The 27,320-nt window shown below is 38.8% G+C and overlaps 1 protein-coding gene across 3 annotated transcripts in view; it reads right to left on the bottom strand.

Annotated features, from left to right (window-relative positions):
- Window positions 1–539: 539 nt before the first annotated feature.
- Window positions 540–27,320, bottom strand: part of LOC126184138 (high affinity copper uptake protein 1-like) — a 154,951-nt gene continuing 128,170 nt past the window's right edge. For all 3 annotated transcript variants that reach the window (XM_049926506.1, XM_049926507.1, XM_049926508.1), the window contains 5 exons: window positions 22,679–22,957; window positions 11,574–11,710; window positions 11,398–11,496; window positions 9,185–9,214; window positions 540–2,092 (listed from right to left, as the gene is read on the bottom strand). In XM_049926506.1, coding sequence (XP_049782463.1) covers window positions 1,891–2,092; window positions 9,185–9,214; window positions 11,398–11,496; window positions 11,574–11,710; window positions 22,679–22,957 — 747 coding nt within the window. In that variant the 3' untranslated portion in view covers window positions 540–1,890. The remainder of the gene's footprint in view (window positions 2,093–9,184; window positions 9,215–11,397; window positions 11,497–11,573; window positions 11,711–22,678; window positions 22,958–27,320) is intronic.

Below are 27,320 nucleotides of genomic sequence, written 5' to 3'. Positions count from 1 at the left end.
ACCACAGGATGCAAGTCACTTGGATTCACATTTGAGGAGGACTTACATATGAGAATGAGGGAGGACAAAAATGAAGAAGAGGTCATGGAGAGAGTAGAACATCGAAAATTTACACTGGTAAGCCCTGTGCCAGTTTCAATTCAGAGATAATAGAAGGGATAAAGTAAGCAGTAAAAGTGGATTAAAAAGACTAAAGAAAAATGGAATAAATAATGCAATTAAGTAATACCAGAGAAGGCAAAAAAGAGAAAATGTAAATCATTTTAAAAACGAGACAGCTGGAAGATTAAAAATATAAGTAAATAATTTAGTAAATAACTAAATTATCAACTGTGGAGGTCGAAGAGGGCTTGTTAACTAAATTATCAACTGTGGAGGTCGAGGAGGGCTTGTTATTGGAGGGGAAGGGCATAGGGCTTGTTAGTGGTGGTTAAGTTCATCTTTTGATCCCAGCATGCTACTACAAGATTCAAGATCCATTAATGCACCACCATTTCACCAGAGGAAAAATTTCATTATTTAATTACAAAAACAGTACCTTATTTGGTATAAGAACACAATTTATTGTCAAAAGAAATTTAAAAATCTTCGTGTTCTTTATTACTGGTCTCAAACAGTTATGTTTCACAGTGTAATGTACACTATTGTCAGATCTTTTATACATGTATGAATACATTAACAAGTCATATTGGTAACAACAGGCTTTTTTTCAGTTTCATATTCTCTCCATATTATGGAGATGGTTCAAGTGCCGGTATCTGATGTGGCACAAACATTATGCAAATCAAAAACAAGCAAACAAATATTTAGGATGGAATGTCATGTTAACGTGATTCTGTGTTGTAAAAAAAGAAATTTTCATGTCATTCCAGCTCTCACAAATTGAAAAAAATGAAAAAAAAAAAAAGAAACCTGAACGTCTACTCACACTGAATACATAACGATTAACAACAGGAAATGTTACATGGAAGCCATTGTGTACATTATTATCAGTTTTATTTGAGTTTTTCAATGTAAGGCACATTATTTAATATTTCTACCATAACAGACAGAAAATTTTGCAGAAGGGTACCACAGAAAATTATTATTACCCAGCAACATTTTTGATGCTTCGATGTATAAGTCAGAAGTAGCTTTGGTTAAATATTGTAACATCAATATTAGGCTCAGAGAGTGCCTGCAGATATTAACTCCCCATAGAACTATACAGTGAAAACACTAATATATTTTCCGGATTTAGTCACTACAGAAAATTGAAAATTGATGCTTTTCTTTTATGCAAACCAAAAGTAACTATAACATCATCACAAAACAGCTGACAGATCTGAATAAAACATAACAAAATGAGAGAGAGCGGATAACTTGCCATATTTGTATGTATAGTTTTCATCATTACATCACTTATTTAAGAAAACTGATAAACTTATTTCAATTTTGAAGCCAAAATAAAAACTTCCTTTTCATACTATTAAGAAATACAAACTAAATTGCCAACAAAATTATTCTCGGAATGTACTACTTCATTACTACAAAATTCCAGTTCACAAACAATTGCTCTAAATAAATGTTCATTGTTTCCCTGATTTTAATACAGTACATTATTAAAATATGCTGTAAAATAATCACTGACCGTGTCAATGTGACGCAATAAAAATATTAGCAGTTCTTACTAACTGTTAAAATTTTACCAAAGAGTTGTACACTTAAATCTGCGACTTTAGAGTCATGAAGGCATCAAAAATATAAAAAATATATATTGGACTGAGGTAATGCTACATGCAGTCCATCTCAAGCTTTAACATAATTCCTGAACAAGACAACACTCAACAACAATTAAGCTAAAATATATCCATCGTAGTCATAATTTACACTTAAGCAAATAAATATCTGTCAGTGACAGTGTTCAGTTACATCGACAATTGCAGATTTCTTCCAACCAAACAAAAAATATCCTAGTGCAGCACCAATAACAACAGCCATGCATAGCCATACATTGTAGGTCATGAATATCAGCATCAGGAAGTAACTCAGGATGATTTGCACTACATGGAGAAAGGTCTGGAAGAAGTGCATTGAACTGAACATGTTGCGTCTGTAACAGAAGCATATCAACAGATGTAGTATCAACTCTCTAGTACACAATTTTTGTTCAGAAATAACATTAACAATTATCCTAAGATAATGGACACAAGGCAAATGCTTAGTGGTTTATCTCCTCCCATTACGATAAGTACTGTACAGCAATTCACCAGCAAACAGTTGTGAAGAATATGTATGGTATCTCTCCTAAGAGTCATTAGGTGATTCCTCTGGCATTTTGGCACATATTTACAATTTCGTTTTTGCAATGTATAGCTGGAGTTAGCCCAAACAAATATCTGTGAGCTTCCCTGGCCAATGGTGAGTGCTACCACCATTCAACAGCAGCACTATTTTTCCTGTTTTACCATCCCTGTTAATAAACACTGATCAAACAAATATCACACTAGACTAATTTGGGACTGTTCTATTGAATGTGTGTGTGAAATTCAGCTCCAAAAATTGTTTTTCTTTGTAATGGGAAACAAACTGATGTTTCCCATTGCCACCGGGCATTGCATGAAAGATGTGATGAGCCGTATTTGTTTGTGCTGACTCCAGCTACTCACTGCCAAAATAAAATTGCAAATAGCTGCAAAAAATATAGAAAATGCACCTGATGACTCTTTGAAGGAACACCCTGTGTGAGCGTGTCACTTAAAAAAAACTAATAGAAAAATCAGCAGTTCAATGTATTTCTTTATAAAATGAGAAAATATTATATGTATATATTCCTTTATATTTAAACTGCCCTGCATTTTAACATCCATGTAATGGATATTGTATTTTGTAGGGGAAGAGGATTCACCAAACACCTACAATTTTAATTTGAACTTTATTTGCAGACCATTTTCGCAAACTTATGTTCCTATTATCAGTGCTGTACGATGCACCAGAATGACACATGACGCACAAGATCCACTGCTAAAAACTCTCGAAACCCACCTCATGCTGATGTCATCTTGCAAGCATGATGTGAATGCAGTGACACATATCACCAGCATGATTGGCTATGTGAAAGCATTCACCACATGGAAATGGCTCATGAAGAATGCTATTGTCCATGGATCGAAATGTAAGCAAATAAAATAAGTAACACCTGAATGGCTCACAAATAGTTCACAGATATTTACAAAGACTAAGCATCAATACTAAATCAGAAAAGCCATTGAAGTCTGCATTTCCTACAAGGTACCAAGACAAGGATGCAGTACTCAGTCCCTGCTTCCCAGCTTTATTGTTAAAGCTTTAAGGAAAGTGAAAAACAGTACTACTAACTGTTAAAAAATTATTGAGCATTTCACCCACAGAAAGGAAGGGGAGGAGGTTATACAAAAAATTGCAGAACGAAACTAATCACAATGTAGTTAAATGATTTTTCTATTAAGAAAGAGAACTTTCAAGACATTATTAATGCAAAAACAAAATGTTCTCCAACAAAAGAAATCTACTGATGTAAAATGCATCTATAAGATTAAGGACTAAATTTATTAAAGAATCTTAAGCAGATAAGCAACAATGAAGCATCAGCAGTGGGGAAAATTGGGAAAATTCGAAAGCATTTGAAATCTGGTGCTATAAACAGACATTAAAAATTAGACAGGCAAATTACTTTGCGAAGGTGTTTTTACATAAAACAGACCTGAATATGAGATGGTAAAGGTGATTATTACACTACTGGCCATTAAAATTGCTACACCACGAAGATGACATGCTACAGACACGAAATTTAACTGACAGGAAGAAGATGCTGTGATATGCAAATGATTAGCTTTTCAGAGCATTCACACAAGGTTGGCGCCGGTGGCGACACTTACAACGTGCTGACATGTGGAAAGTTTCCAACCGATTTCTCATACACAAGTAGCTGTTGACCGGCATTGTCTGGTAAAACGTCGTCGTGATGCCTCGTGTAAGGAGGAGAAATGCGTACCATCACATTTCTGAATTTGATAAAGGTTGGATTGTAGCCTATTGCGATTGCGGTTTATCGTACTGCGACATTGCTGCTCGCGTTGGTCGATATCCAATGACTGTTCGCAGAATATGGAATCGGTGGGTTCAGGAGGGTAATACGGAACACCGTGCTGGACCCCAACGGCCTCAGATCACTAGCAGTCAAGACGACAGGCATCTTATCCGCATGGATGTAACGTATCGTGCAGCCATGTCTCGATCGCTGAGTCAACAGATGCGGACGTTTGCAAGACAACAACCATCTGCACAAACAGTTCGATGACGTTTGCAGCAGCATGGACTATCAGTTCAGAGACCATGGCTGCGGTTACCCTTGTTGTTGCACATACTGAGAAATTTATACAGGCTAACAAGATGTCCTCCATTTCTCATAAAATGCACACACAATTTCAGAATATTTAGATAATGCTTAATTTTTTTAATAGTGGAAATTACAACTGATCATATGCATTAATTATGAATTAGGATCATGCTTTCACTATGAACTATGAATATTAACTCTAAGATGACATGATCCACAACTTTAACTATACCTGAAATGCAGATACATTGTTTCCTGCTACAATTTACGCTACAGTATTACGGAAGTTACAGAAATTTATTTTCATGGACTCAATCATCGGTAGTTATACAGAAATTTCGACAACTTGCCTAAACTTAAGAAACCATTCATGATATGAAAAAATATTATCTCAATGAAAGTGGTTCTGCGCAAGTGCAGAGCGTTAGTTAAGGTGATTAGTATTATCAATTAATAGTATGCACACTAATGGCAGATCCAAACCACTGGCAGCAGTGATGCTAAAGAATCTTCAAAACCAATATAATGAGCAGCACAGGAAAAGGAGAACACTGCCTTTTCCCTTAAAAATGAGCTTGGGTTTCAAGGAATTCTAAATATCTCCACTTTCTATTTTCAAGTTCCACACTGAGCATCCTCCAGACAACCTTCACTTGAGACATTCTCTATAATAGCAGAGTTAAGTTTTGTGCCTGCCTTCCTTCATGTACTGCTAATTTTATTTCTATGGTCCTCTTTGAACAATAAATAACCAACCAACCACACAATTTCCAGACAATCCTTCACATGTCGTTATGTACCAATGGTTTAATTATACCACTCAAATTTACTTATAATTTTTCAATGGTATTTCAAGTGTAAAGGTGGCTAAGTAAGTAAGTATGAAAAACTTCAATATTCAACCCTCTGTTGGTCCAATAATTTTATCTATCATTCACTGCCTCTTTCACCTATGGCAATGGCTCATGAGGATAAGAAATACTAAGTTGTACCATAGTTTAGTGTCCATGCTAAATTGTGGATCCCATTATGATTAGCTGCACAAATCAGTTCAATGGTTGGAGAAAGCCAAGGACCTACCAAATACGGCTATGCCTAACAATGAATGTTCAAACCAACCGTCAAGTTTAAGGTCAGTTTAACCACTGGAGATATGAAGAGTATAATTTGAGTTTAATACTTAATATCTGAAAAATCTTGTTCATTTTTAATCACTAGACCATCTGTCATCTGCACAGGCTTGTGGTGAATACTAAAGGGTTTCCAATTTAAAATTATGGGTGTGGAAAACCATGTAAAAAGCATACCTGGGGTGACTGCAGTGCCAACCAAGTGCCACAGACTTCACTGTGCCAAAATGGGGGAGCAGCTACATTAAATTAAATTCGAAACATGTATCCTGGTAGTAAATATGTCCAGTCCAATAGTACAGGAAAAAAGAAAGCAAATCAGGCAAAAATAATTTTATCTTATGCATAAGTGAATATTGGTAGTTTAGAACTACATAAAATTATACCAACAAATGGGAGTTTCAGTAAGATATGACCTGTGTTCCAGAAAAAAGAAAGAGTAACAAACTCAGTAACTTAATAGGCTACCAACCAGTTCGCACAGAGTATATTACACCAAAATGTGGTAACTTCCACAGAACAATAGTGTATCAGACCACTATTACCAATGTAAATACACAAACATGGCGTATGCTCACACCAGTCTGTCATAAGTTTTTATTAGCTACACAAAGAAAGGGTTTTTATGAAAGATGACTAATTTCATCTTTAAGATACCAAAACTTCTACATGGATGTGAAACAATCCTTCAACAAACATTTGAAAGAAAACAGTACAAGTTCAAACACAGCGATTTACATGGCACCTTATACTACATGGATATCCATAATATTTCATAAACTACCCAAGCTATTAAGCAAGCCTTTCTGAAAAGTGGTTATACACAACTAAAGTTTTTTAAATTTTTTGTATACTTAATGCTTGTGATTTTATCTACAGAGTTACTGAAGCAAAAATAGCATTTTGAAAACTGTTATGTAATAGTTTTTGAAAGTCCTCTAAAAGAAGAGTGTAGTAATAGGATGTTTTTATGAAGTAATGGGACAAAACCTGCACTATGCCATGAGTCTTTGACTACACTTTTATCAAATTTCTCACCTATTTAGTGAACGTTTCATGGCAAATTTTGATGCACTATATCATTACTTGTTTAGCTCAGGGTCACTTTAAGTGACAACAAACAAAATACAAAGATCCACCAAAAAGAAGGAAAAACATAGTTAACCTAGTGTCTCAGTACATAAAAAAATTACACAATCACACAGCAAAATGCCAACCCGCCGCCGGCTGGAGTGGCCGGGCGGTTCTAGGTGCTACAGTCTGGAACCGCGCGACCGCTGCGGTCGCAGGTTCGAATCCTGCCTCGGGCATGGATGTGTGTGATGTCCTTAGGTTAGTTAGGTTTAAGTATTTCTAAGTTCTAGGGGACTGATGACCTCAGAAGTTAAGTCCCATAGCACTCAGAGCCATTTGAACCATTTTTGAGCCAACCCACCAGTGTACTATCACCTGCTCAACACTGTTTTTGTAACAAATTGATTACAAAGAATTGGAATGGTCCACATTCCTAAGGCATCCTACTGCTGGTGGTCCTGAAGTATAAATTTTGTAAGGTGATTCCCTATGCAAACAGGCTACAAAAATTACATTAACTATATAGTAGTAGCCACCCTTGGCACTCTAAAAATCTGCCACACAGCCCACTCTAAATAATTTTACAATACCCAATGACAGTCAGAGGATCAAATCTGGTCAATAATTCAGGTATCTTTCATCAACAGCTCTTAGCGGTTCTGAAATATAACTTTTTCAACCATCATAATGTCCTTGATTGCATACATATACAGCTATGAAAGCAACAGTGGCTTAACACACAGTTTTGCATCACTACATTTTTTGTTTTCTGCAGCTATTACCTGATACTCAAATAATAGTTGACTATAATTGTTTGTGCCTATATGACAGCACTTGATCAGATAATTGACTATCAATGCTTGTGCCTATTAAAATCAATAAATGACAGCACCTGATCAGGTGGAGGGGGGAGGGGGAGTGGAACAATAATCTGTGTACAATGGTCGGTATCTACGTCAACTGAAATATTGTGAACCAAAATTCTGAAATGACACCATAGAAGATAATCAGGTGGCTTAAACAAGTGGCTTTGTGTCTGATGAATGTTGGGACCACGCACTTGGTCTACTTCTGCCTATCTAGTAGTACTCAGCAAATGTGGTGGTAGGGTGTTGGTGAGCTGCCACACTGAGGTGTGCACAAGTAACGGTCATACTGGTGTCATACTGTTGCATATGAAAATCCATTTCTCTAACTGGGCAGTATGTTCTGAAAGTTAGCAATAAAGCAGTCAAGTGGGGTGTCAAGAAGTGCACTGCAATAAGGGTGCCCTTGACAATGTTGGGCCGTACTGTTAGAGGTTCCCCCCCCCCCTTTCCCAATCCATCTATCCCTCCACACACAGTAGAATGCTTTCAATGAAATCCATTGCCGGCCGCTGTGGCTTAGCGGTTCTAGATGCTTCAGTCTGGAACCGCGCTGCTGCTATGGTCACAGGTTCAAATCCTGCCTCGGGCATGGATGTGTGTGATGTCTTTAGGTTAGTTACGTTTAAGTAGTTCTAATTGTAAGTCTAGGGGACTGACGACCTCAGATGTTAAGTTCCATAGTGCTTAGAGCCATTTGAGCATTTTGAAATCCATTATTGAGTTAAGACAGTTCTCTAGGCAGATTTTGATTTTCTTCACATAGCTTTGAAATGTAATTTCAAAATATGACTCAATTTATTTTATCAGACTGACATCCAAGGGAAGGAAATCTGCAATATCTTTTACAGAATATGCCTGTTCACCTCAAACAGTTCACACACATATTCTAGGGCCTTGTCTGTGGTATCAGAACAAGACCAGCCCATGCGAAAAGAAACAAAACGAAAAGAAAGAAAGAAGGAAGGAAGATTAAAGTTTAATGTCCCATTAACAACACGGTCATTAGAGACTGAGCAAAACTTAGATTGGGGACAAGACAGGAAGGAAAGCAGTCGTGTCTTTTTCAACAAACCATCTGGCATTTGCCTCAAGATATTTACGGAAACTGGAAAATCGAAAACTGGATGGCTGGGTGGGAATTGAACTGCTGTCCTCCTGAATTCAAGTCCAGTGTGCTAACACTGTGCCACCTCGCTTGGTGAGAGTTGAGGGAACACCAATCTCTAGTGCCAGTATTTTCATCATTAAATGTGGTTTTAACCATCAGCTAATTTTACCTGAATACATGTACTGACACCCATTGAAGTTCTACAATTTGTAATGACTATACGCAGTGTAGATGCCTTTCTTTATTTTAAAGACAATTACACTCACTGTCAAAATGTACATTCGCATTTTGCACATTAGTATTTCCTCATAATTTTGATTGTATAATCTCATATTATGAGTTTCCCAAGTCATCAAGAGAGTAAGAGTGCAAATTAATATGGCTTCACACATGAAGACAATTACAATAATTATTAGTTCACTTCCTGAGTAAAATACACTCAGAAAATGACAAACTCTGCAACTTAAGAAGTGTTAATAAAATAACTGTCACAGAGAAACAATGCAGTTTTAAAGAGTCCCAAGTTATAACTGAACAGATTATATGCTCAACAAGTGTAAGAGAGAAAATGGTGAGCAAAATAAGGAAGAAACAAAAACAACAACTACAAAGAAAACAGTGTGCAAATAAAGTCGACCAAACTTACGGTTGCTTATGTATAACTTCTCCTACGACGCTGCAGCCATGAAAGAGAGTAAAATAAAAAAAAAGTTAGTTTACTGAAAACATACATTAATTTCATGATTTTAGAGTAAGTTTATGATAAATACTAACTAATATTTTACTACTACTAATACTTAAAAATATTTATACTAAAAAAATAAAAACACAATTACTTGGTGAATTGAAGACTGTCACATGGTTAACAGCACTGCCAACACATCAGTTGGCATATGTTTGTCAAAATCACATTTTTTTTATACAAGAAAAAAACCACAAAACTAAAACATAAAAAGAGAAAGCTAAGTCCCACAGAACCAAGAGACAAATTACAGAAAAATACTTTAGTTATAAAGGGTTCAAGTGAGTGAGAGTGAATGTGTGTGTGTGTGTGTGTGTGTGTGTGTGTGTGTGTGTGTGTGTGTGGTGCACTGCTAGCAGAAATAAATATTATTTCATTTAACAATGTAGGAAAAGACAGATTGCTACTTACCCTAAAAAAGACATGTCACATAAAGCTTTCGGCCAGTAAAACACACACACACACACACACAAAAGCAAGCAAGCACACCTTATGCACACAAGATTACCAACTCCAGCATCTTGGGCCAGAATGCAACATCAAGTGGGATGGAAGCAGCAATCTGGAGGGAGTGGGGAAGGGGAAGGAATAGTAGTATATGGGTGGGGAGATAAGACGAACGCTGTCTGGTAGCGTGTGCTGTACCTAGACTGCCAACAGTGCAGCATCAGGAGGGTTGTGAGGCAGGGAGGTGGGGAAAAAGGAGAGGCGCAAGGAAAGACAGGTGGATGTGTCGGCAGAGGGCTGTAAATAAACAGGGTGGGAGATGAGAATGGGGAGGAGATGATAGGACAGAGGGTGGTGGAAACTGTTGGGTGGAGAGTGTGGGGACAGTATGTTACCATAGATTGAGGCTGGGATAATTAAGGATCCAGATGGCTTGGCTATGGAAGCAGCCATGGAAATCAAGAGTGTTATGTTCAGCTGCAAACTGTGCCACAGCGTGGTCTACTTTGTTCTGGGCCACAGTTTGGCGATGGCCATTCATCCTGGTGGACAGCTGGTTGGCACTCATACCCTGTGCAATGATTGCAACAGAGCTGGTAAATGACTTGACTGCCTTCACAGGTGGTCTGGCCCCTGATGGGAAAGGATAAACCTGTGACAGGACTGGAAGAAGAAGTGCTGAGTGGGTGGATTGGGCAGGTTTTGCACCTGGGTCTTCCATAGAAATATGATCCTTTTGGCAAGAGGCTGGGATTGGGAGTGGCATAGGGATGGACTAGGATGTTGTGGAGGTTCGTTGGGCAATGGAACACCAATTTAGGAGAGGTTGGAAGTATCTCTGGTAGGATGTCCCTCATGTCAGGGCACAATGATAGGTAATAAAAGCCCTGACAAAGGACGTGGTTCAGTTGTTCCAATCTATGGTGATACTGGGTGATGAAGGAGAGACTCCTTTGTGGCTGGTTCTTGGGGGTGGTGGGATGATTCAGGGTGTGAGGGGAAATGGCACGTGAGATCTGTCTGCCAACTAGGTCTGGGGGATAGTGCCTGTCTGTGTAGGCTTTGGTGGGACCCTCAGCAAACTGAGCAAGGGTGTGTTTATCAATGCAAATATGCCATTACCGGGTAGCCAGGCTAAATGGGAAGGATTTTTTGGTGTGAAAGGGATGACAGCTGTCAAAATGCAGGCACTGTTGGTGGTTGGTGGGTTATATGTGGACAGAGGTGAGAATGGAGCCATCGGAGAGGCATGTCAACATCTAGGAAGGTAGAGGAGGACCACGTGAAGTGGATGGGAGAGAAGGTGTTGAAGTTGTGGAGGAACGAAGATATGGTATCTTGGTCCTGAGTCCAGATCATGAAGATATTAATGAACCTGATCCAGACTAGGGATTTGGTGTTTTGGGAGGCTAGGAAGGTCTCCTCCAGATGGCCATAAAAAGGTTGGCATAGGAGGGTACCATGTGGGTACCCATGGCTGTGCTGCAGATTTGTTTATACCTTCCCTCTGTGGCCAAAAGGTTTATGTGAGTGTCTTAATTGTGCCTGTCTGCAACTTGACATGTCTTCTTTATGTCCTTTTCCTAAATTGTTGATATTCCTACCTGGAGTTTCCATGTTTGGCTATTATTTCATTTATAATTTTAATTATACATATATGTAGTACTTACTCAACTACTTGATTGTCTTCTGAAACCACATTTTTTTCTGCTGGAACGGAAACAGATCTATATTGCAAACCCGTGTAAGTCTTCCAAAACAGGTATTCTCTAAAAGAAGAAGGCAGTATCAGTATCTATGTTATAATATCTTATGTCAACCAATTTATGGTAGTTGGAGGGAGTACCTGTAATACTTCAGTCCTTCATATAGTGCAGCCATACAGAGAATTCCTATCATAGAACCTATAAGGCCATTCACAGAACTTACTTTCCAGCTATCAAAAAGAACAGTTTCACAGTAGCCTGTGTGGAAGGTCATTGCCTGTAAGAAAAATTTTTGCCTTACTTCATACTGTAATTAAAGAACACATTGACCCAAATTATGACAATACTAAGATTATGGAAATATTACTGAAATTATTAAATTATAACAAAAAATGTGAGGTCCTTGAAAAAATCCCTGAAAAATGGGAGTTTCTTTACATACACTTCTGGCCCTTTTTGTTCAAATAATATATCTAAGTACAGAACAGGAAAGACTTATTTCTTTTCTTTTATTTAATTTTTGCTGTACTTGTATGGAAGACAATTTACACAATAATTTATTATGATCCAAAATGTGTCAATGTTATAAAGCCAATATCTCAGAAAAAAAGTTCTTTATGGCTGAGGGAACTGCCAGATAGACATTGCAACTCATATTCAAAATGAATTTTGTCCTCCTAATCCCGTGAAAGGAGTAAGTAAATGGTCCCAAGTTTTTTATGGGTGTACGAGATCCATTCAAAAAATACCGGAACTCTGTCCACAAAATTTTTCGACTCATACCTGTTACTTATTATGCATGGTCTCCTTTGAAATACTGTCCTCCACAACTGATACGCCACTCCCAACACCATTTCTCAGTCTTGGTATGCCTCTTGCTAGATACTATCTGCGAATTTTCTTTTATCTCATCTATCATTGCAAATCTTTATCCTTTGAAAGGGGGTTTTCAACTTTGGAAATTAAAAAAAAAGTCTGCAGAGGCCAGGTCTGGAGAGTATGGAGGATGAGGCAGCAAAGTGATTTCATTTTTTATGCAATAGTCATGCACCAACAGGGATGAATGTGTGGGTGTGTTATTGTGATGCAGGAGCCATAAATTGTCTCACCACATTCCAGGCCATTTCCTTTTCACATTTTCTTGCATGCTTCGCAACACATCCCAATAGTATCATCAGTTAATAGGTTGTCCCTGTGGCATGAATTCATGATGAACTAGTGTCAAGTCAAAGAAAACTATCAGCATGGCTTTGACATTGTACCTGACCGGACAAGCATTTTTGGCCTTGGAGAGTCTTTCCGAACCCATTGTGAAGATTGGGCCTTCATCTCAATATTGTAACCATAAACTCACCACATCTCATCACCAGTTACAATTCTCTTATGGAACATATCCTCATTTGCATGATAGAAGAGCTCTTCACAGATTGTGAGGCACAAGTCTTTCTGGTCTCGACTCAAGACCTGTGGGATGAACTTGGTGGCAACACAATGAATTACAAGATGCTGTGTCATGATTTCATGACACGGTCCAATTGAAATGTTACATTCTTCTACAATCTTTCTGACAATCAGTCTTCAATTAGCATGCTCGTTCCTGACATGAGCGTCGTCGGTAGGCATCAAAGAGCATCCTAAACAAGTGTCACCTTATCTTCTGTCTGGCCATTTTTAAACTATGTGAACCATTTGTAACACTGAGTATGGCTTAAGTACTCATCACTGTGGGCTTCCTGCATCAGGTGTTGGTGTTACATGAAAGCACTGTGAACCACTGATTCCAGATCTATCAAATGTTCTTTGGTGGATTGCAGTGCCTGAAAGACACTTCGAAACCATGGTAAATGTCCTCTAGCTTCCAGATAGGAAGTCATTGGTTGACATTCTTTCAAATAATTTACACAACCTGATTGTTAGGGAGACTAGTCAATAATTAGTAAAGATTTGTGGGTCTTTTCCCAGTTTCAGGATAGGAATAGTAATACTCCTCCACTATTGGGGTAGGGGGGAATCCCTCTTCTCAACAAATAATATTTAAAAACATGAGGTGTTTTATGCCGTTTCGCTAAGTTGTTTAAGCATTAAACTGTGAATTTTATCAGGTCCTGAGGTTGCATCTTGATACTCTGCTAATGCACTGGTGAAACTCGCCTTCACTATATAGAACACTGTATGATTCAAGACCTTCTGCATGGAAGAATAATTAGTTTTGCTCCACCAGATTTTTCTATGTCACGAAATTTGGATGGTAGTTACTGCACGCAGACACTTCAGCAAAGTGTACAGCAATGACTGTGGAATCAATACACATGTCATCATTGAGGAATATGGGAGGAACTACTGTGAATGGTTAATGGCTGCAAATGCAGTGGAGTTTAGTCCATACTTGAGGTGATGAGGTGGAGACCCTCAGATGATACATAACATTCCTAACACCCCTGCTTTCTCCTTTGTATTAAAAACCATGCCTTTGCTCAAAGTCTCTTGAATGCTATTAAATGTTCCATAGAACGATGGTGATTGTGTCATTGAAACACACTTCTATTCTCTCTGACAGCTGTAGCTATTCTTCAGACCACTATGGCACAAGTTTCTGGCATCGGGGGCCTGAAGACTAGGGTATCGTTGCTTCCACAGCATGTATGATCTTGTCAATAGCATCTTGTACCACTCCTTTGGTATTCTCTTCTTGACTGGCTTTGAAAGAAGCTTTGGAGGTGAAAGCTTGCCAGTTGGTTTTCTGAAGGATGGAAGGAAGAAAGATTAGAGTTTAACGTACTGTTGACAGTGCGGACTGAACATAATGACAAACAAGGGTGGTGGAAGGTGGGGAGTGGGGGTGTTCTTGGCAGTTTACACGTGTAGGGAGTTGTTCACAGGATCTGCCCACATGCACTGTCCTTCTGAACATCCCACAAGTAGCATCTTCAGTAAGGAGGGAGGATGTGGGTCCAAACATTTGGCATCTAAAACATCTCATAGGATGAGGAATATAGGGTTTGACATCACATCTCCAAAACATGACCCCAATTTTCTCAGGTAAAATATTTCCATTGAGGTCTAGGGCGAAAGCTTCATGTCCGCCCTATTATGTTAAGGTCCTCTCTGAATGTGATAAACAAAATTCACTCCACACCACTCTAGGTTAGTGTGCAGTTCATCTGTTTGTGATATTAGGTGGAAGATGAGACCTTGAATTCATAGAGTTTGTTATGATGAGAGGTGTAACTGGTGTATCACCAAGCTTGTGACAAGCCTGAAGTGTCTATGGTTGGTTAGCGTTCAAAGTTTTTATCAACAGAGACCCTTTCCTCATTTTCTGTTCTGCAGCAACTTCTCTGAACATATCCTCAACATTTCCAATGAAAAACTGTGGCTTCACTGTTGCAAAAAATTCACCATCAGTTCTAGAGCATACCAAGAATTTGGCGAACAATCTGCCTCCATTTCTCCTTACCTGATGCTCATCCCGAAGCATGGCCAAAGGTGGAAACACTATGGAATTGTAAGTGTCTCGACCAAAATCTTGTTTTCTTTCTGTGGAGATGACCATGTCATCACAGAAACTGGTGTGGGTGAGTCTTACCTGTTTTACTGCAGATTGTCTGGCTGTAGGCCACTCGCTCTGGAGGCTCTCCGCACGGATTGCACCCTAACATGGCAAAGGCTATCTGGCTTAGCAGCCTTTGCCCAGAGTCCCAGTGCCCTGAATTGGTTAGGTAATTACTTAATTACTACTAGGCACACATAGGAAAGCAGCAATTCTTGCATCAGCAGTGTGGTTGGTGGGTGGAGGGGGGGGGGGAGGGAGGGGGGGGGGGTTACAACTGTGAGCTCCCCTCACAATGTAGAGACTACTGCATTGGATTTTGAAAGCGAACATAAATGCACACTAATTGTAGGTGCAGAGGATCACAGCACATGGTGGATAGATTATGCACCACGTAAGGTGGCTCTTTGGTAAAGAGTCAGACTACAAATTTAATGGCATTGGGTTCAATCTCCTGTCAATTGTAGGATTTCTATCTGTCACTTATCAACATCTACATCTACATGACTACTCTGCAGTTCAAAATTACACGCCTGGAAGAGGGTTCATCAAACACCTTGAAGCTATTTCTCAACTGTTTCACTCTCTAACAGCATGTGGGAAAAACAAATTCTTAAATCTTTCTCTATGAGCTCGAATTTCTCTTATATTATTGTAATTATCATTTCTACCTATGGAGGTGGGCACCAACGAAGTATTTTCACATTTGAAGGAGAATGTTGGTGATTGAAATTTTACAATAAGATCACGCTGCAAAGAAAAACGCCTTTATTTACTGATTGCCACTTTAACTCACTTATCGTACCTGTGGCACTCTCTCCCATTTTGCAATAATACCAAATGATCTGCCCTTCTTTGAATTTTTTGAATGCTGTTCCTCAATCCTATCAGATGCAAATCCCACACCGCACAGCAATGTGCCAGAAGAGGACTGACATGTGTAGTGTAGGCAGTTCTTTAGTAGACCTGTTGCATCTTCTAAGCATTCTGTCAATAAATCACAGTCTTTGGTTCACTTTCCCCACAACATTATCTATGTGACTGTTCCAGTTGAAGTTATTTGTAACTGAAATCCCTACATATTTAGTTGAATTCACAGCCCTCAGATTTGTGTGATTTATCATGCAATTGAAATTTAGCAGATTCCTTTTAATACTCACATGTTTATCACTTCTTTCACCTCTGGCAATGTCTGTACATGAGAAAAATGCTGCGTTACACCATGATTGAGAACCCACGTTATACTGTAGGTCCTCCTATAACTGGCTAGGTAAGTCAGTTCAAAGGTCAAAGGAAGGCAACAGCATACCACCTCCAACAGGACCATGCCTACTAAAGTGCAGTCATGTTTGAAACAAGCTTCAGATTGATGACTGCTTTACTTTTACGGCATCCTTCCCCCAACGGCCTACACTTTATGTGAAATTTAGAAGAGTGAAGGCCAGATCTTAAAAGCTGACCATAAGAAATTAACCCTAGCAATACTAATGCATATTCAATAATGCAGACGATCAATTGGGGAGGGGGGGGGGGGAGGGGGAAGGGGTGAGGAGAGTCACTTTATGACCATCACAAAAAAGTTTAGAGAGTAAAAATTTTGTTAGCTGTTTTATACTTTTATTAACAACATACTTTTTAGAGGGATACTGATGTGTAAGTGGGGTCCAGAATCTGAAAATATTGACTATGACATTTGTTGTGAAAGTCGCATCTACTAGCACTACCACTAAAACTTTTGGATTAAATTTAACTGAAAAAAATTTAAAATTGTTACAGAATTTGGTAGAAGAATTAATTAGAAACAATAAATAAAGGTCATCTACCCATAATGCTGGTGTGATCATATGTCCCACCATTTCTAGTACGCCATTTATTGCAATCACAAAAGGTGTGTCACTTAAAATCAATCCCTGTTGACTCCATTTTTCTGTACATATTGTTTACTAAGGACTGTGCCCACTCTGACTCTAAACGGTCTAAGTGATTAAAAACATTTGTATAAAACAAGATCAACTTTCCTCATCAACACCACTCATGCAGAGTTGATAAAATGTGATGCTGCCACATTATGTCGTACGTGTTGTGTAAATCAAAAAATATTATGATTAAATATCAGTGGTTCACAAAGGTATCTCTAATTGAAAATACCCCAATCATATGAAATGTTCAGTGGTAGTTTGAGATCAGAATCCATGTAGTTTGAGATCAGAATCCATGCTGGACTGGGAAAGGAGATTTCTAGATTCCAAACAACAACAATAAAGCCATGGATGAACCATCCTTTCTGATAGTTTATCCTAGTTATTTGTTGGGTTGATCAACCTGTAAGTATTTCTATTTTTTGGGCCTCGGCCTGGTTTGGTATAGGTATTGTGATACTCACTTTCCACAGGGAGAGAAATTTTCCCTCTTGCCATATCTTGTTTAAAAATTTTAGAACAGAGTTTTTACTATTTTCACCACAATATTGAAGATTTTCACTATGGATATCATCTGATCCTGGAGCTGTAGCTCTACATTGTTTTAAAGGATTATTTAGTTCCCAGGCATTAAAGTGTGCATTGTTGATTTCCAGGTCTGTTGAGATAAAACGTATGGTATTACGTTCCGTTAAAAGATGATGTTGAGTGAAATTTGATGGTAATTCTCAGATGACAACATTTATACATAATACCTTGCGAAAAGTTCAGCAATGTCAGAGGAACTGGTGTTAATTTCTCCTATGTTGAGAATTTCCTGAAGTCTATTAGTATACCGAAGTCCACTAATCTGCTGCAATTGGACCACATTGTTCCCAACATTCTACCTTGCACCTGATATTTTGAATGAAATTAAATTTTTAGTAGAGAGATGGCATCTATGTTGTCATAGAGCCCTTTGTTGCTCTCTGATGGCATCTGGGATCTGTTTGCACCACCACGGAACAGGTTTCCAAACAGGACAAACTGAAAATAGTGATATTACTGTGTCTGTAACTTGGATGACCATTTCTGTTGTGTCTTCCACTACTTTAACGAATCTCTTCTCTATATTTATTGTGATCTACACTTTAGCAGTGAAGGTATTCCAACTGGCTCTTCACATGACCAACATGGTAAGCAGTTGTTGTGTTGTAGATTTGGTACCACTAAAATATCACAAAGGTCATCATGAACATTCCATTGGATCATAGGTGGGAAGTTAGAACTGCAGACTGTCGAGCCTGTTTGCAGAGTAGGAGCCATATTCAGTGCCAAAATTTGTTGGAGCTCCCAAATTTATTAGACAGAGATCATCAAGCTTTGATGATAATCTCTCTAGTAGTTGCCCTCTACTAGTCATTATCTCAGCGCCCCATATGTGTTTATGGGAATTAAAATTTCCCAGTAAATGAAAGGCGGGATAACCCATTCAAACAGGTCTTCCATCTTCCTGTAAGCAATGTCTCAGTCAGGGGGACTTTAGATATTACAGATAGTAATCATTATGCTCACTTGTATTCTAATGGCTAGTGCTTTGAGTGTACCATTTATAGATATTTGTTCATTCAAGGTGTTTGATTTAATTTGTGAGCAAACAGCTCCGAATGCTCATTCCGTGTTTATTCTATTTTTGGCCATGTACATGATATCCTCCTCTACGTGCAGGAAGATGGTCTTCTAAAAATCACGATTCTTGTACTCCTATAAATACTGTGGGAAAGTTAGTGGTTAACTGTCTACTTTCTTCCAGGGGGTGATAGTAGCTAGTAAAATTCTATTGTAAAATCACTGAAAAGGCCTCAGAGTAGTAAGTGAAGATGAAACTAATGATATAAGTTGATCTGCACAGTTTACCAATCCTTCCTGTGTGGTTGTCCATACATTCTTCTACTGGCAAGGATATTTCCAGTTTGATAGGTATCAATGAATTAGTTCTTTCTTTTGTTCTTTTCTTGTCTTGTGTTTTCCCTTCTTCTTCCATTTTAGGTGAGAAGATGATTAGACAGTTATTGAGTCCAACATATTTGCCTCTTTTAATCACTGACAAGTATTTGACTTTTTATCTGTTATATTTTGGGAAGGAAGAAGATGATGTGGAGTGGGTCTTCCTCTCTCATTCTGTCAGAGGGATATGAAGTGTCTCCTGTTGTGTCTGCTGGGATGCTACTATTGGCTCTGTAAGATTTCAAATCAAGAAGGGTGGAGATGTATTTCAGATATTTTTTCATTCTAGTTGGATGTTCTTGGTTTACAGTAGGTGGCATATTTGGTTTTGAAAAAACCTGAGGCATACAAGGTTAAAACTGTCACTTTTGTTTTGTTTGTCATCATGTAGACAGGATGCCTGTGTTCCATAATTTTATATTCTTGTATTTTTTTTTTTTTTTTTTTTTTTTTTTTTTTTTTTTTTTTTTTTTTTTTTTTTTTTTTTTTTTTAAGGGCAAATCAGTGAATGGGGACGATGGTGTTTCATACAATATACACAGAAGCAGTTGTTTGCAAGGATTGTCTCTGTGAAGTGATCTTTCACAGTTTCTGCATTTTGAGTCTGCCATGCAGCAAGATGACATGTCCAAAACATAAGCAATGGGCAGTAGGATGCAATGTTTCAAGTCACACCTATACACTATACCCAACTTTTCTGGGATGACATTTCCTTCAAAAGCTCATATGAAGGCACCTGTATCTATTTTGTTCTCTCTTGGACCTTTTCATAGATGTCAGACAAAATGTATGCCTTGCCATTCTAGGTTAGCTTGTATCACAGCATCTGCCCAGTGTGTAAGGCCTGTATGAAAGATAACTCCTTGTACCAAATTCTAAGTTTTACATGGAGTAACAGTCTTTCACCTGTCTGAAGTGCTCATGATTATGCAGCACAGGAGGGTTTAATCACTAGTGACCCATTTTGCATTTTTTCCAGTGTGTCTACTTCTTCAAAATTATATTCTGCTCGTGCCACAAAAAATAATGGTTTTGTCACTGTAGCAGTATTTCTATCTGTTCTAGTACACACAAGGTATTGAATAAACTGTTCTGCTCCCAGTCTTCTGGCTTGTCCCTTTTCCCATGGGAGTAGCCAGGGTAGGGAAAGCAGTTTAATTTTAACAATCCACATCGAAATATCTATAATTATCTGTTGACACACCCAGATCAGTACAGTCATTATGCCGGTATAGTCTGATGCATTTTGTGTGCAATATTTCCACCCTGATGCTACCTGCTCAAACCAAAGGTTCACCCCACAGCCCCACCCAGCCACAGCAATGGTCATCTGGCATGATGGTCATTGCTGGGAGTCATGATCCATCAAGATGACAGACATCTATTACTTGGAATGTGTGGCAAGCTAGCACCTCAGGCATCTGAAGTGTGGTGCCTGTATTTTCAGGAGGCTGCACCAAGAAGATACACAATGACCCTACCACGTCAGGTTGGCTACCACATTGCCTTTTAAGCATATCTATGAGATTACGTAGTTATTGTGTGCAAAGGACCTTTTACATTGTAAGCATTTGGCACTATTTAAGGTATCCTTCCTCAATTGGTCCACATGGCAGAGAAAATTTAGAAAAATGGAGGTCAAACACGAAAGGGGACCAAAAATTACTTCAGCCAAAAAATTTGATGCAAAGTAAATGGCTTAAGATGTAAATGGAACACAGTAGAACCTAGAGAAATAGGTAGATGAACATCAAAGATTGCCACCATGGATTAGAGAGTAAGAGAAGTAAGGACATTATGAGATGGAAGATAGCAGCACAAGAAAGGAAGCAGGTGTTGCAACAGCTTGGGGAGCCATCCTCACCAAGACAGCACTCAGGGGCATGTCTAGATACAAGGAAAATCAGGTATCTGTTATGCTCAAGGCAGCTTCAAAATGTACAATGCGACCATCCACTGTTACTCTTCACATACAAACTACTGTCACCATCTCCTGAAGGAAATTTAGTTGCATTTGGTAAGAGATGTTCATACTGAAACTATCTTTTTTATAGTAAGTAAGTAACTAACTGATCAGCTTCAACTTTTTTCCTAATGTTGTTAGGATCTGTGTCTACTAATATACACTGATGAGCCAAAACATTATTACCATTGCCCGTCGTGAGGTTGAATGCTGCCTGGTGGCACTGAGGTGACATAGTATGAGTGGTATACTAGCAGAGCAGAGATAAATGGGGAATGATTCCAGCGATGATTAGTGGTGCAAATGGAGAAATCCACCAACTTAAGTGACTTTGACAAAAGCCAGTTTGTTGTGGCCCAGTGCCTGGGAACGAGCATCTAGGAAAAGGCAAAGCTGGTTGGCTGTTCACGTCCTACTGTTGTGAGCATCTATGGAAATTGTTTGAAGAATGCTAAAAATATGAGTAGGCGACGAGAAGTTGGACGTCCATACCTCATAACAAAACATAGGGATCGGAGGCTTACCCACTCTCTAAAGCAGGACAGGCAGTGATATGTGGCAGATCTGACAACAGAGGACAGTGCTGGCACAGACACAAGTGTTCCGGAGCATACCATTCAGTGCACAGTGCTGACATGGTGTTCCACAGCAAAGGACTCCTACATGCTCCCATGCTGACCAAACATCATCAGTTTTGATTACAATGGGTATGGGATCACTGAGATTGGACCATGGATCAATGGAATTATGTCGACTGGTCAGATGAATTCCATTTATTGTTAAACCAGGTCGATGGTTGTGTACATCATCCAGGCGAACGGCTGCTCGAAACATGCAGTATGCCACAGATGCAGGCTGGTGGGAGCAATATAATGTTATGGAGGACATTAACCTTGGCTTCCATGGGACCTGCGGTAGTAACTGAAGGTACCATGACAGCTGTGGACTACATGAACATTATTAGGGATGCTTGATTTCCCCAACAGTGGTGGCATCTTCCAGCAGGATAAATTTCCATGTCACAAGGCCAGAATTGTGCTGCAGTGGTTTGAGGAACATGATAGTGAACTCAAGTTGATGTCTTGGCCATCAAATTTGGCTTATCTAAATCTGATGAAACCCAACTGGGATGCTATCAGGCACCAGCTCCATGTCCACAAATCAACTGTCCATAAATTACGGGAAGTGTGTGACCTGTGCATAGGCATCTTGTGCCACAAAACTCTGGAAACCTATCAAGTAGTTGTCGAATCCATGACACACAAAATCACTGCTGAATTGAATTCCAGAGGTGGACCAACACACTTTTAAGTAGGTGGTCATAATGTTTTGGTTCATTTGTTTATTTCACCAGTATTCATAACCAATTCCACAAAACAGTAAATATTAACCTGCACATCAAACAGATATTGTGCAGCTGAGGTACAACAATATGGGTTAATGAGATTCTCTGCTTGTAAGAAGTTTTCTAATGGTGCAACAAGAGAAACTCACCCCAAGAGTGAGAGAATGGAAAAGAATTAGAACAATACACAAAACTGTCTTCAAAAATCATTCAAATAATGTTTGTCTTGTTGGACAGGTGGATGGATTGTTTTGATGAACCCATATGAATATGCCATAAAGGATTGTTCACAACATTCAATAAAATCCTTAAAAAATTAAGTGTATTTTCAACCTTTTTTTAATAACTAAAAAACACACACAAAAGCAAATATAATTTATGTGAATGATACTGCCACTGGAAAGTGACAAACTGGAGATCTGGTTAATGAAATAAATCTAATAAATTTGCATTTTAAAATTTAAACAATATTATTTACTCACCATCATGGAATGCCCATGCATGTTGCCACATGCGTCATGACCAGCATGGTCTGGGAGATCATGACTGTCATGTATATGGCTTGTATCAACATTGTGATCATGTACCATCACATCCATCTGGGTAGGAACTACCGGAGAATCATGTCCAACATGCCCTGCATGATTTCCCATGCTGTGATTCATCATATGGTGAGCACTGTGATTCATCATATGGTGTGCACTGTGATTCATCATATGGTGTGCACTGTGATCCATCGTATGGTGTCCACTGTGGTCCATCTGAAAGATTAATAGTATTTATTTTTTATGTATGTACACACCAGAATTGTAATTTCAAATATGAGTAATTACAGAATCTACCAGCAGTTTAAGATACACATTGCCAAGTATTTGGCTGCACCTAGTAAGTAGCCATATTGCACTCACTGCATTCACTTTGGGTTCATTCATAATGACACTGAAATGGGAGATGACAGAAGAATGACATACTGAATTCAGTTTTCTGGAGATGTTTCACAGCATGAGATCATAATATGGTTTCTCCTTTCATCCACTTCATGAGTGCTGATATGGTGGATATTGAGACAAATGACCACAGAATATAAAAGGTAAATCTTTAAGATTCTATACATATCAAGTGAAAGAAATTGATCCTCACTAGGTGCAGAATATCGTAGGGTGATATTGCAACAATGTATTCCAAGCAGTTGGAAAAAGTAGCAGAGCATTCCCTTTTTCATGAAAATAGATCAGACAGATACAATTAACTATAGGCCTACATCTCTGGCATCAATACGTTGCAGATTTATGGAACACTTTTTGTGCTTGCTAACTATAACTTCTTAGAGACCAAAAATACCTGTAGGACCAACATGGCTTCTGCAATTTGTAGTCTTGTCAAACTCAGCTGGCTCTGTTCAATGAGATTTAGAAGGAAGTAGATAATAATGCCAAAGCAGTTGCTTTGTGGTTGGATTTAGTGCTTCCTTGCAGTTATAACATAACATGGCAAACTTAGCAGAGAGTAATCAGTGGATGTGAAAGTGACTGTCCATATTGTAAGGAAGTGTTATAGGATGATAACTAGTCACTATATAAATATATGTTATTTGGTGGATAATGTCAGAGGCTTCAAGAGGCTATTCATGGATGATGCTGTTGTGAACTATATAGGAAAGCTGCAATGCCAGAAAAGTATAGTGAACTGCAGGTACACAAATAATTAGTCTAAAATGCATGAACAGATGGAAAGACCCATGCCAGGTTTATTCAGTTACATGGCTAGCAATCAATCACTGATTGAGGAACTCTTTTTGACCATTTCTTGATTACTGCTCATTAGTCTGAGATGCTTACCAGGTAGGATTGACATAGGAAACACAGAACATATGAAGAATGGCAGCATTATAAATAAGATCAAGAGCATCACCGAGGTCCTTACAAAACTCCAGAGGCAGATCACACAAGCAGCTTTGGCAGTTCTGTCAAGGGATCAGTAACACCTTGACATAATTTTTCAAGCAAGTGGGAGTCACCCTTAGTTGAAAAAGGCATGATTATAATTATACCCACTCAAAAAATTCAGGTCAACAATGGATAGTATGCTGCATGGTGACAAACAGTTCTACCTTTGCTCAACCTGAAGAAATGTAAAATTTGATGAAACAGTCTTCATTCGCTGGTGGACATTATATAAATTTTAGTAGGGATGTTTATAGTTTTATCTATAACACCAGCAGAAAGATAATTTTATGCGGAGACTAATACTGATTTTTCCATGAGTAAAACAGCAGCTTTTAACTTATATCCTCACAGTTTATTAAATTTTTCATGCTGAATGGATAATGCTCATGATACTGTATGGACCACTTATTCACAAAAATAATACTTTTATCAGTGAAAATACAGTGCAGAGCTGTTACAGAGTGGGGTCAGAACACTTAATAACATGAAACAACCCAGAAGTGTACTATCACAAGGGTAAGATGAAATATCATTTCAGCTAATGGAAATCAGCTATCATACATTAGTGCTGTGCAATGTCATCAGTAAAATGTGTCTTCTCAGATGTAATCATTTTTTTGACCAGTTAAAATGCTTAATAACAAAACAAATTTGTAAAACAGGTACCAGTAGTTTAGGTTTATAAAAATTCTGGGTATGAAAGAGCAGACACGCACACTTGTAGATCCACATTCATATTCTGCAAACAGCTGTGAGGTATGAGGCAGAGGATACTACCCATTGTACCAGTTATTAGGCCTTCTTCCCATTCAATTCACATATGAAGCGCAGGATATCAAATGGAATGATCATATAGGCTCAGTCATATGCAAAGCAAATGGCAAACTTTGGTTTATTGGTAGAATATTAGGGAAATGCAGTCTGTCTACAAAGGAGATTGTTTGCAAATCACTTGTGTGACCCATCCTAGAATATTAGTCAAGTGTGTGGGATCTGCACCAAATAATGCCTCTGTGAGTGCTTAATTAACCTAATCTTATCCTCACGATCCCTATGAGAGCAATACATAGGGGGGTTGTAGTATATTCCTAGAGTCATCTGGTTTTCAAAACTCTGTAAAAAGGCTTTCTTCGGATAATTTGTGTCTATCATCAAGTGCATGCCAGTTTGGTTTCTTCTGCATCTCTCTGACAGGTCGAAAAAACCTCTGACCCTGTACGTTGCCCTTTTCTGTTTACTATCCCGTGTTAGTCCTATTTGGTATGGGTCCCAGACACTTGACCAATATTCTAGGATGGCTCACCCAAGTGATATGTAAGCAATTTCCTTTGCAGACTGACTGCATTTCCTTAATATTCTATCAATAAACTGAACTTTGCCACCTGCTTTGCCTATGGTTGAGCTTATATGATCATTCAATTTCAGTTCATACAAAGTGTTTACACCCAGGTATTCGTATGAGATGATCAATTACAACTGTGGCTCATTGACACTGCAGTCATAGGATACAACTTTTTTTTTTCATTTTGTTGAGTGCAGAATTTACATTTTCAAACATTTAAAGCAAGTTGTTGATCTTTGCACAGCTTTGAAATCTTATCAAGATCTGACTGAATATTTATGTAGATTTTGCAGACAGTGCTTCATTGTGGATAAATGGATCATCTATGACAAGTCTGAAGTTAGTATTAATATTATCTGGAAAGTAATTAATGCACAACATAAACAGCAACGGTCCCAACACAGTTCCCTTGGGCACACATGAAGTTACTTCTGTATCTGTCAATGACTCTCCAGACAAGATAAAATGCTGCAACCTCCCCACCACAAGATTCTCAATTCAGACACAAATTTTGTTTGATGTTACACATGATCACACTTTTGATAATAACTATAGATGTGGTACCCAGTCAAATGCCTTTTTGAAATCAAGAAATACTGCATCCAACTGACTGCCTTCCTCCATGACTTTCAGGATGCCATATGAGAAAAGCGCAGGTTGGGTTGGGTTTCATGTGTAAATGTCAAGGATACTGGACAGTAGCTTTGTGGATCACTTCTGCTACCCTTCTTGTGGATGTGTGTGTTTGTTCTTTCTTCCATCTACTGAGCACAGTTTATATATATATATATATATAATAGAGGGAAACATTCCACGTGGGAAAAATATATCTAAAAACAAAGATGATGTGACTTACCAAACAAAAGCGCTGGCAGGTCGATAGACACACAAACATACACACAAAATTCAAGCTTTCGCAACCCACGGTTGCTTCGTCAGGAAAGAGGGAAGAAGAGGGAAAGACAAAAGGATGTGGGTTTTAAGGGAGAGGGTAAGGAGTCATTCCAATCCCGGGAGCGTAAAGACTTAACTTAGGGGGAAAAAAGGACAGGTATATATATAGACACACACACACACACACACACACACACACACACACACACACACACACACACACACACAAGCAGACATTTGTAAAGGCAAAGAGTTTGGGCAGAGATGTCAGTCGAGGCGGAAATACAGAGGCAAAGAAGTTGTTCAAAGACAGGTGAGGTATGAGTGGCGGCAACTTGAAATTAGCGGAGGTTGAGGCCTGGCGGATAACGAGAAGAGAGGATATACTGAAGGGCGAGCTCCCATCTCCGGAGTTCTGACAGGTTGGTGTTAGTGGGAAGTATCCAGATAACTCTGGCACAGTGTTACACCGTCAGAGTTATCTGGATACTTCCCACTAACACCAACCTGTCAGAACTCCGGAGATGGGAACTCGCCCTTCAGTATATCCTCTCTTCTCGTTATCTGCCAGGCCTCAACCTCCGCTAATTTCAAGTTGCCGCCGCTCATACCTTACCTGTCTTTCAACAACTTCTTTGCCTCTGTACTTCCGACTTGACTGACATCTCTGCCCAAACTCTTTGCCTTTACAAATGTCTGCTTGTGTCTGTATATGTGCGGATGGATGTGTGTGTGTGTGTGTGTGTGTGTGTGTGTGTGTGTGTGTGCTTGTGTGCGCGCGCGAGTGTATACCTGTCCTTTTTTCCCCCTAAGGTAAGTCTTTCCGCTCCCGGGATTCTAATGACTCCTTACCCTCTCCCTTAAAACCCTCATCCTTTCGTATTTCCCTCTCCTTCCCTCTTTCCTGACGATGCAACCGTGGGTTGCGAAAGCTTGAATTTT

Source organism: Schistocerca cancellata, chromosome 4, assembly GCF_023864275.1.
Source record: "Schistocerca cancellata isolate TAMUIC-IGC-003103 chromosome 4, iqSchCanc2.1, whole genome shotgun sequence".
In the NCBI taxonomy this organism is placed as follows: domain Eukaryota; kingdom Metazoa; phylum Arthropoda; class Insecta; order Orthoptera; family Acrididae; genus Schistocerca; species Schistocerca cancellata.
This window is presented reverse-complemented; position numbering and strand designations above follow the sequence as displayed.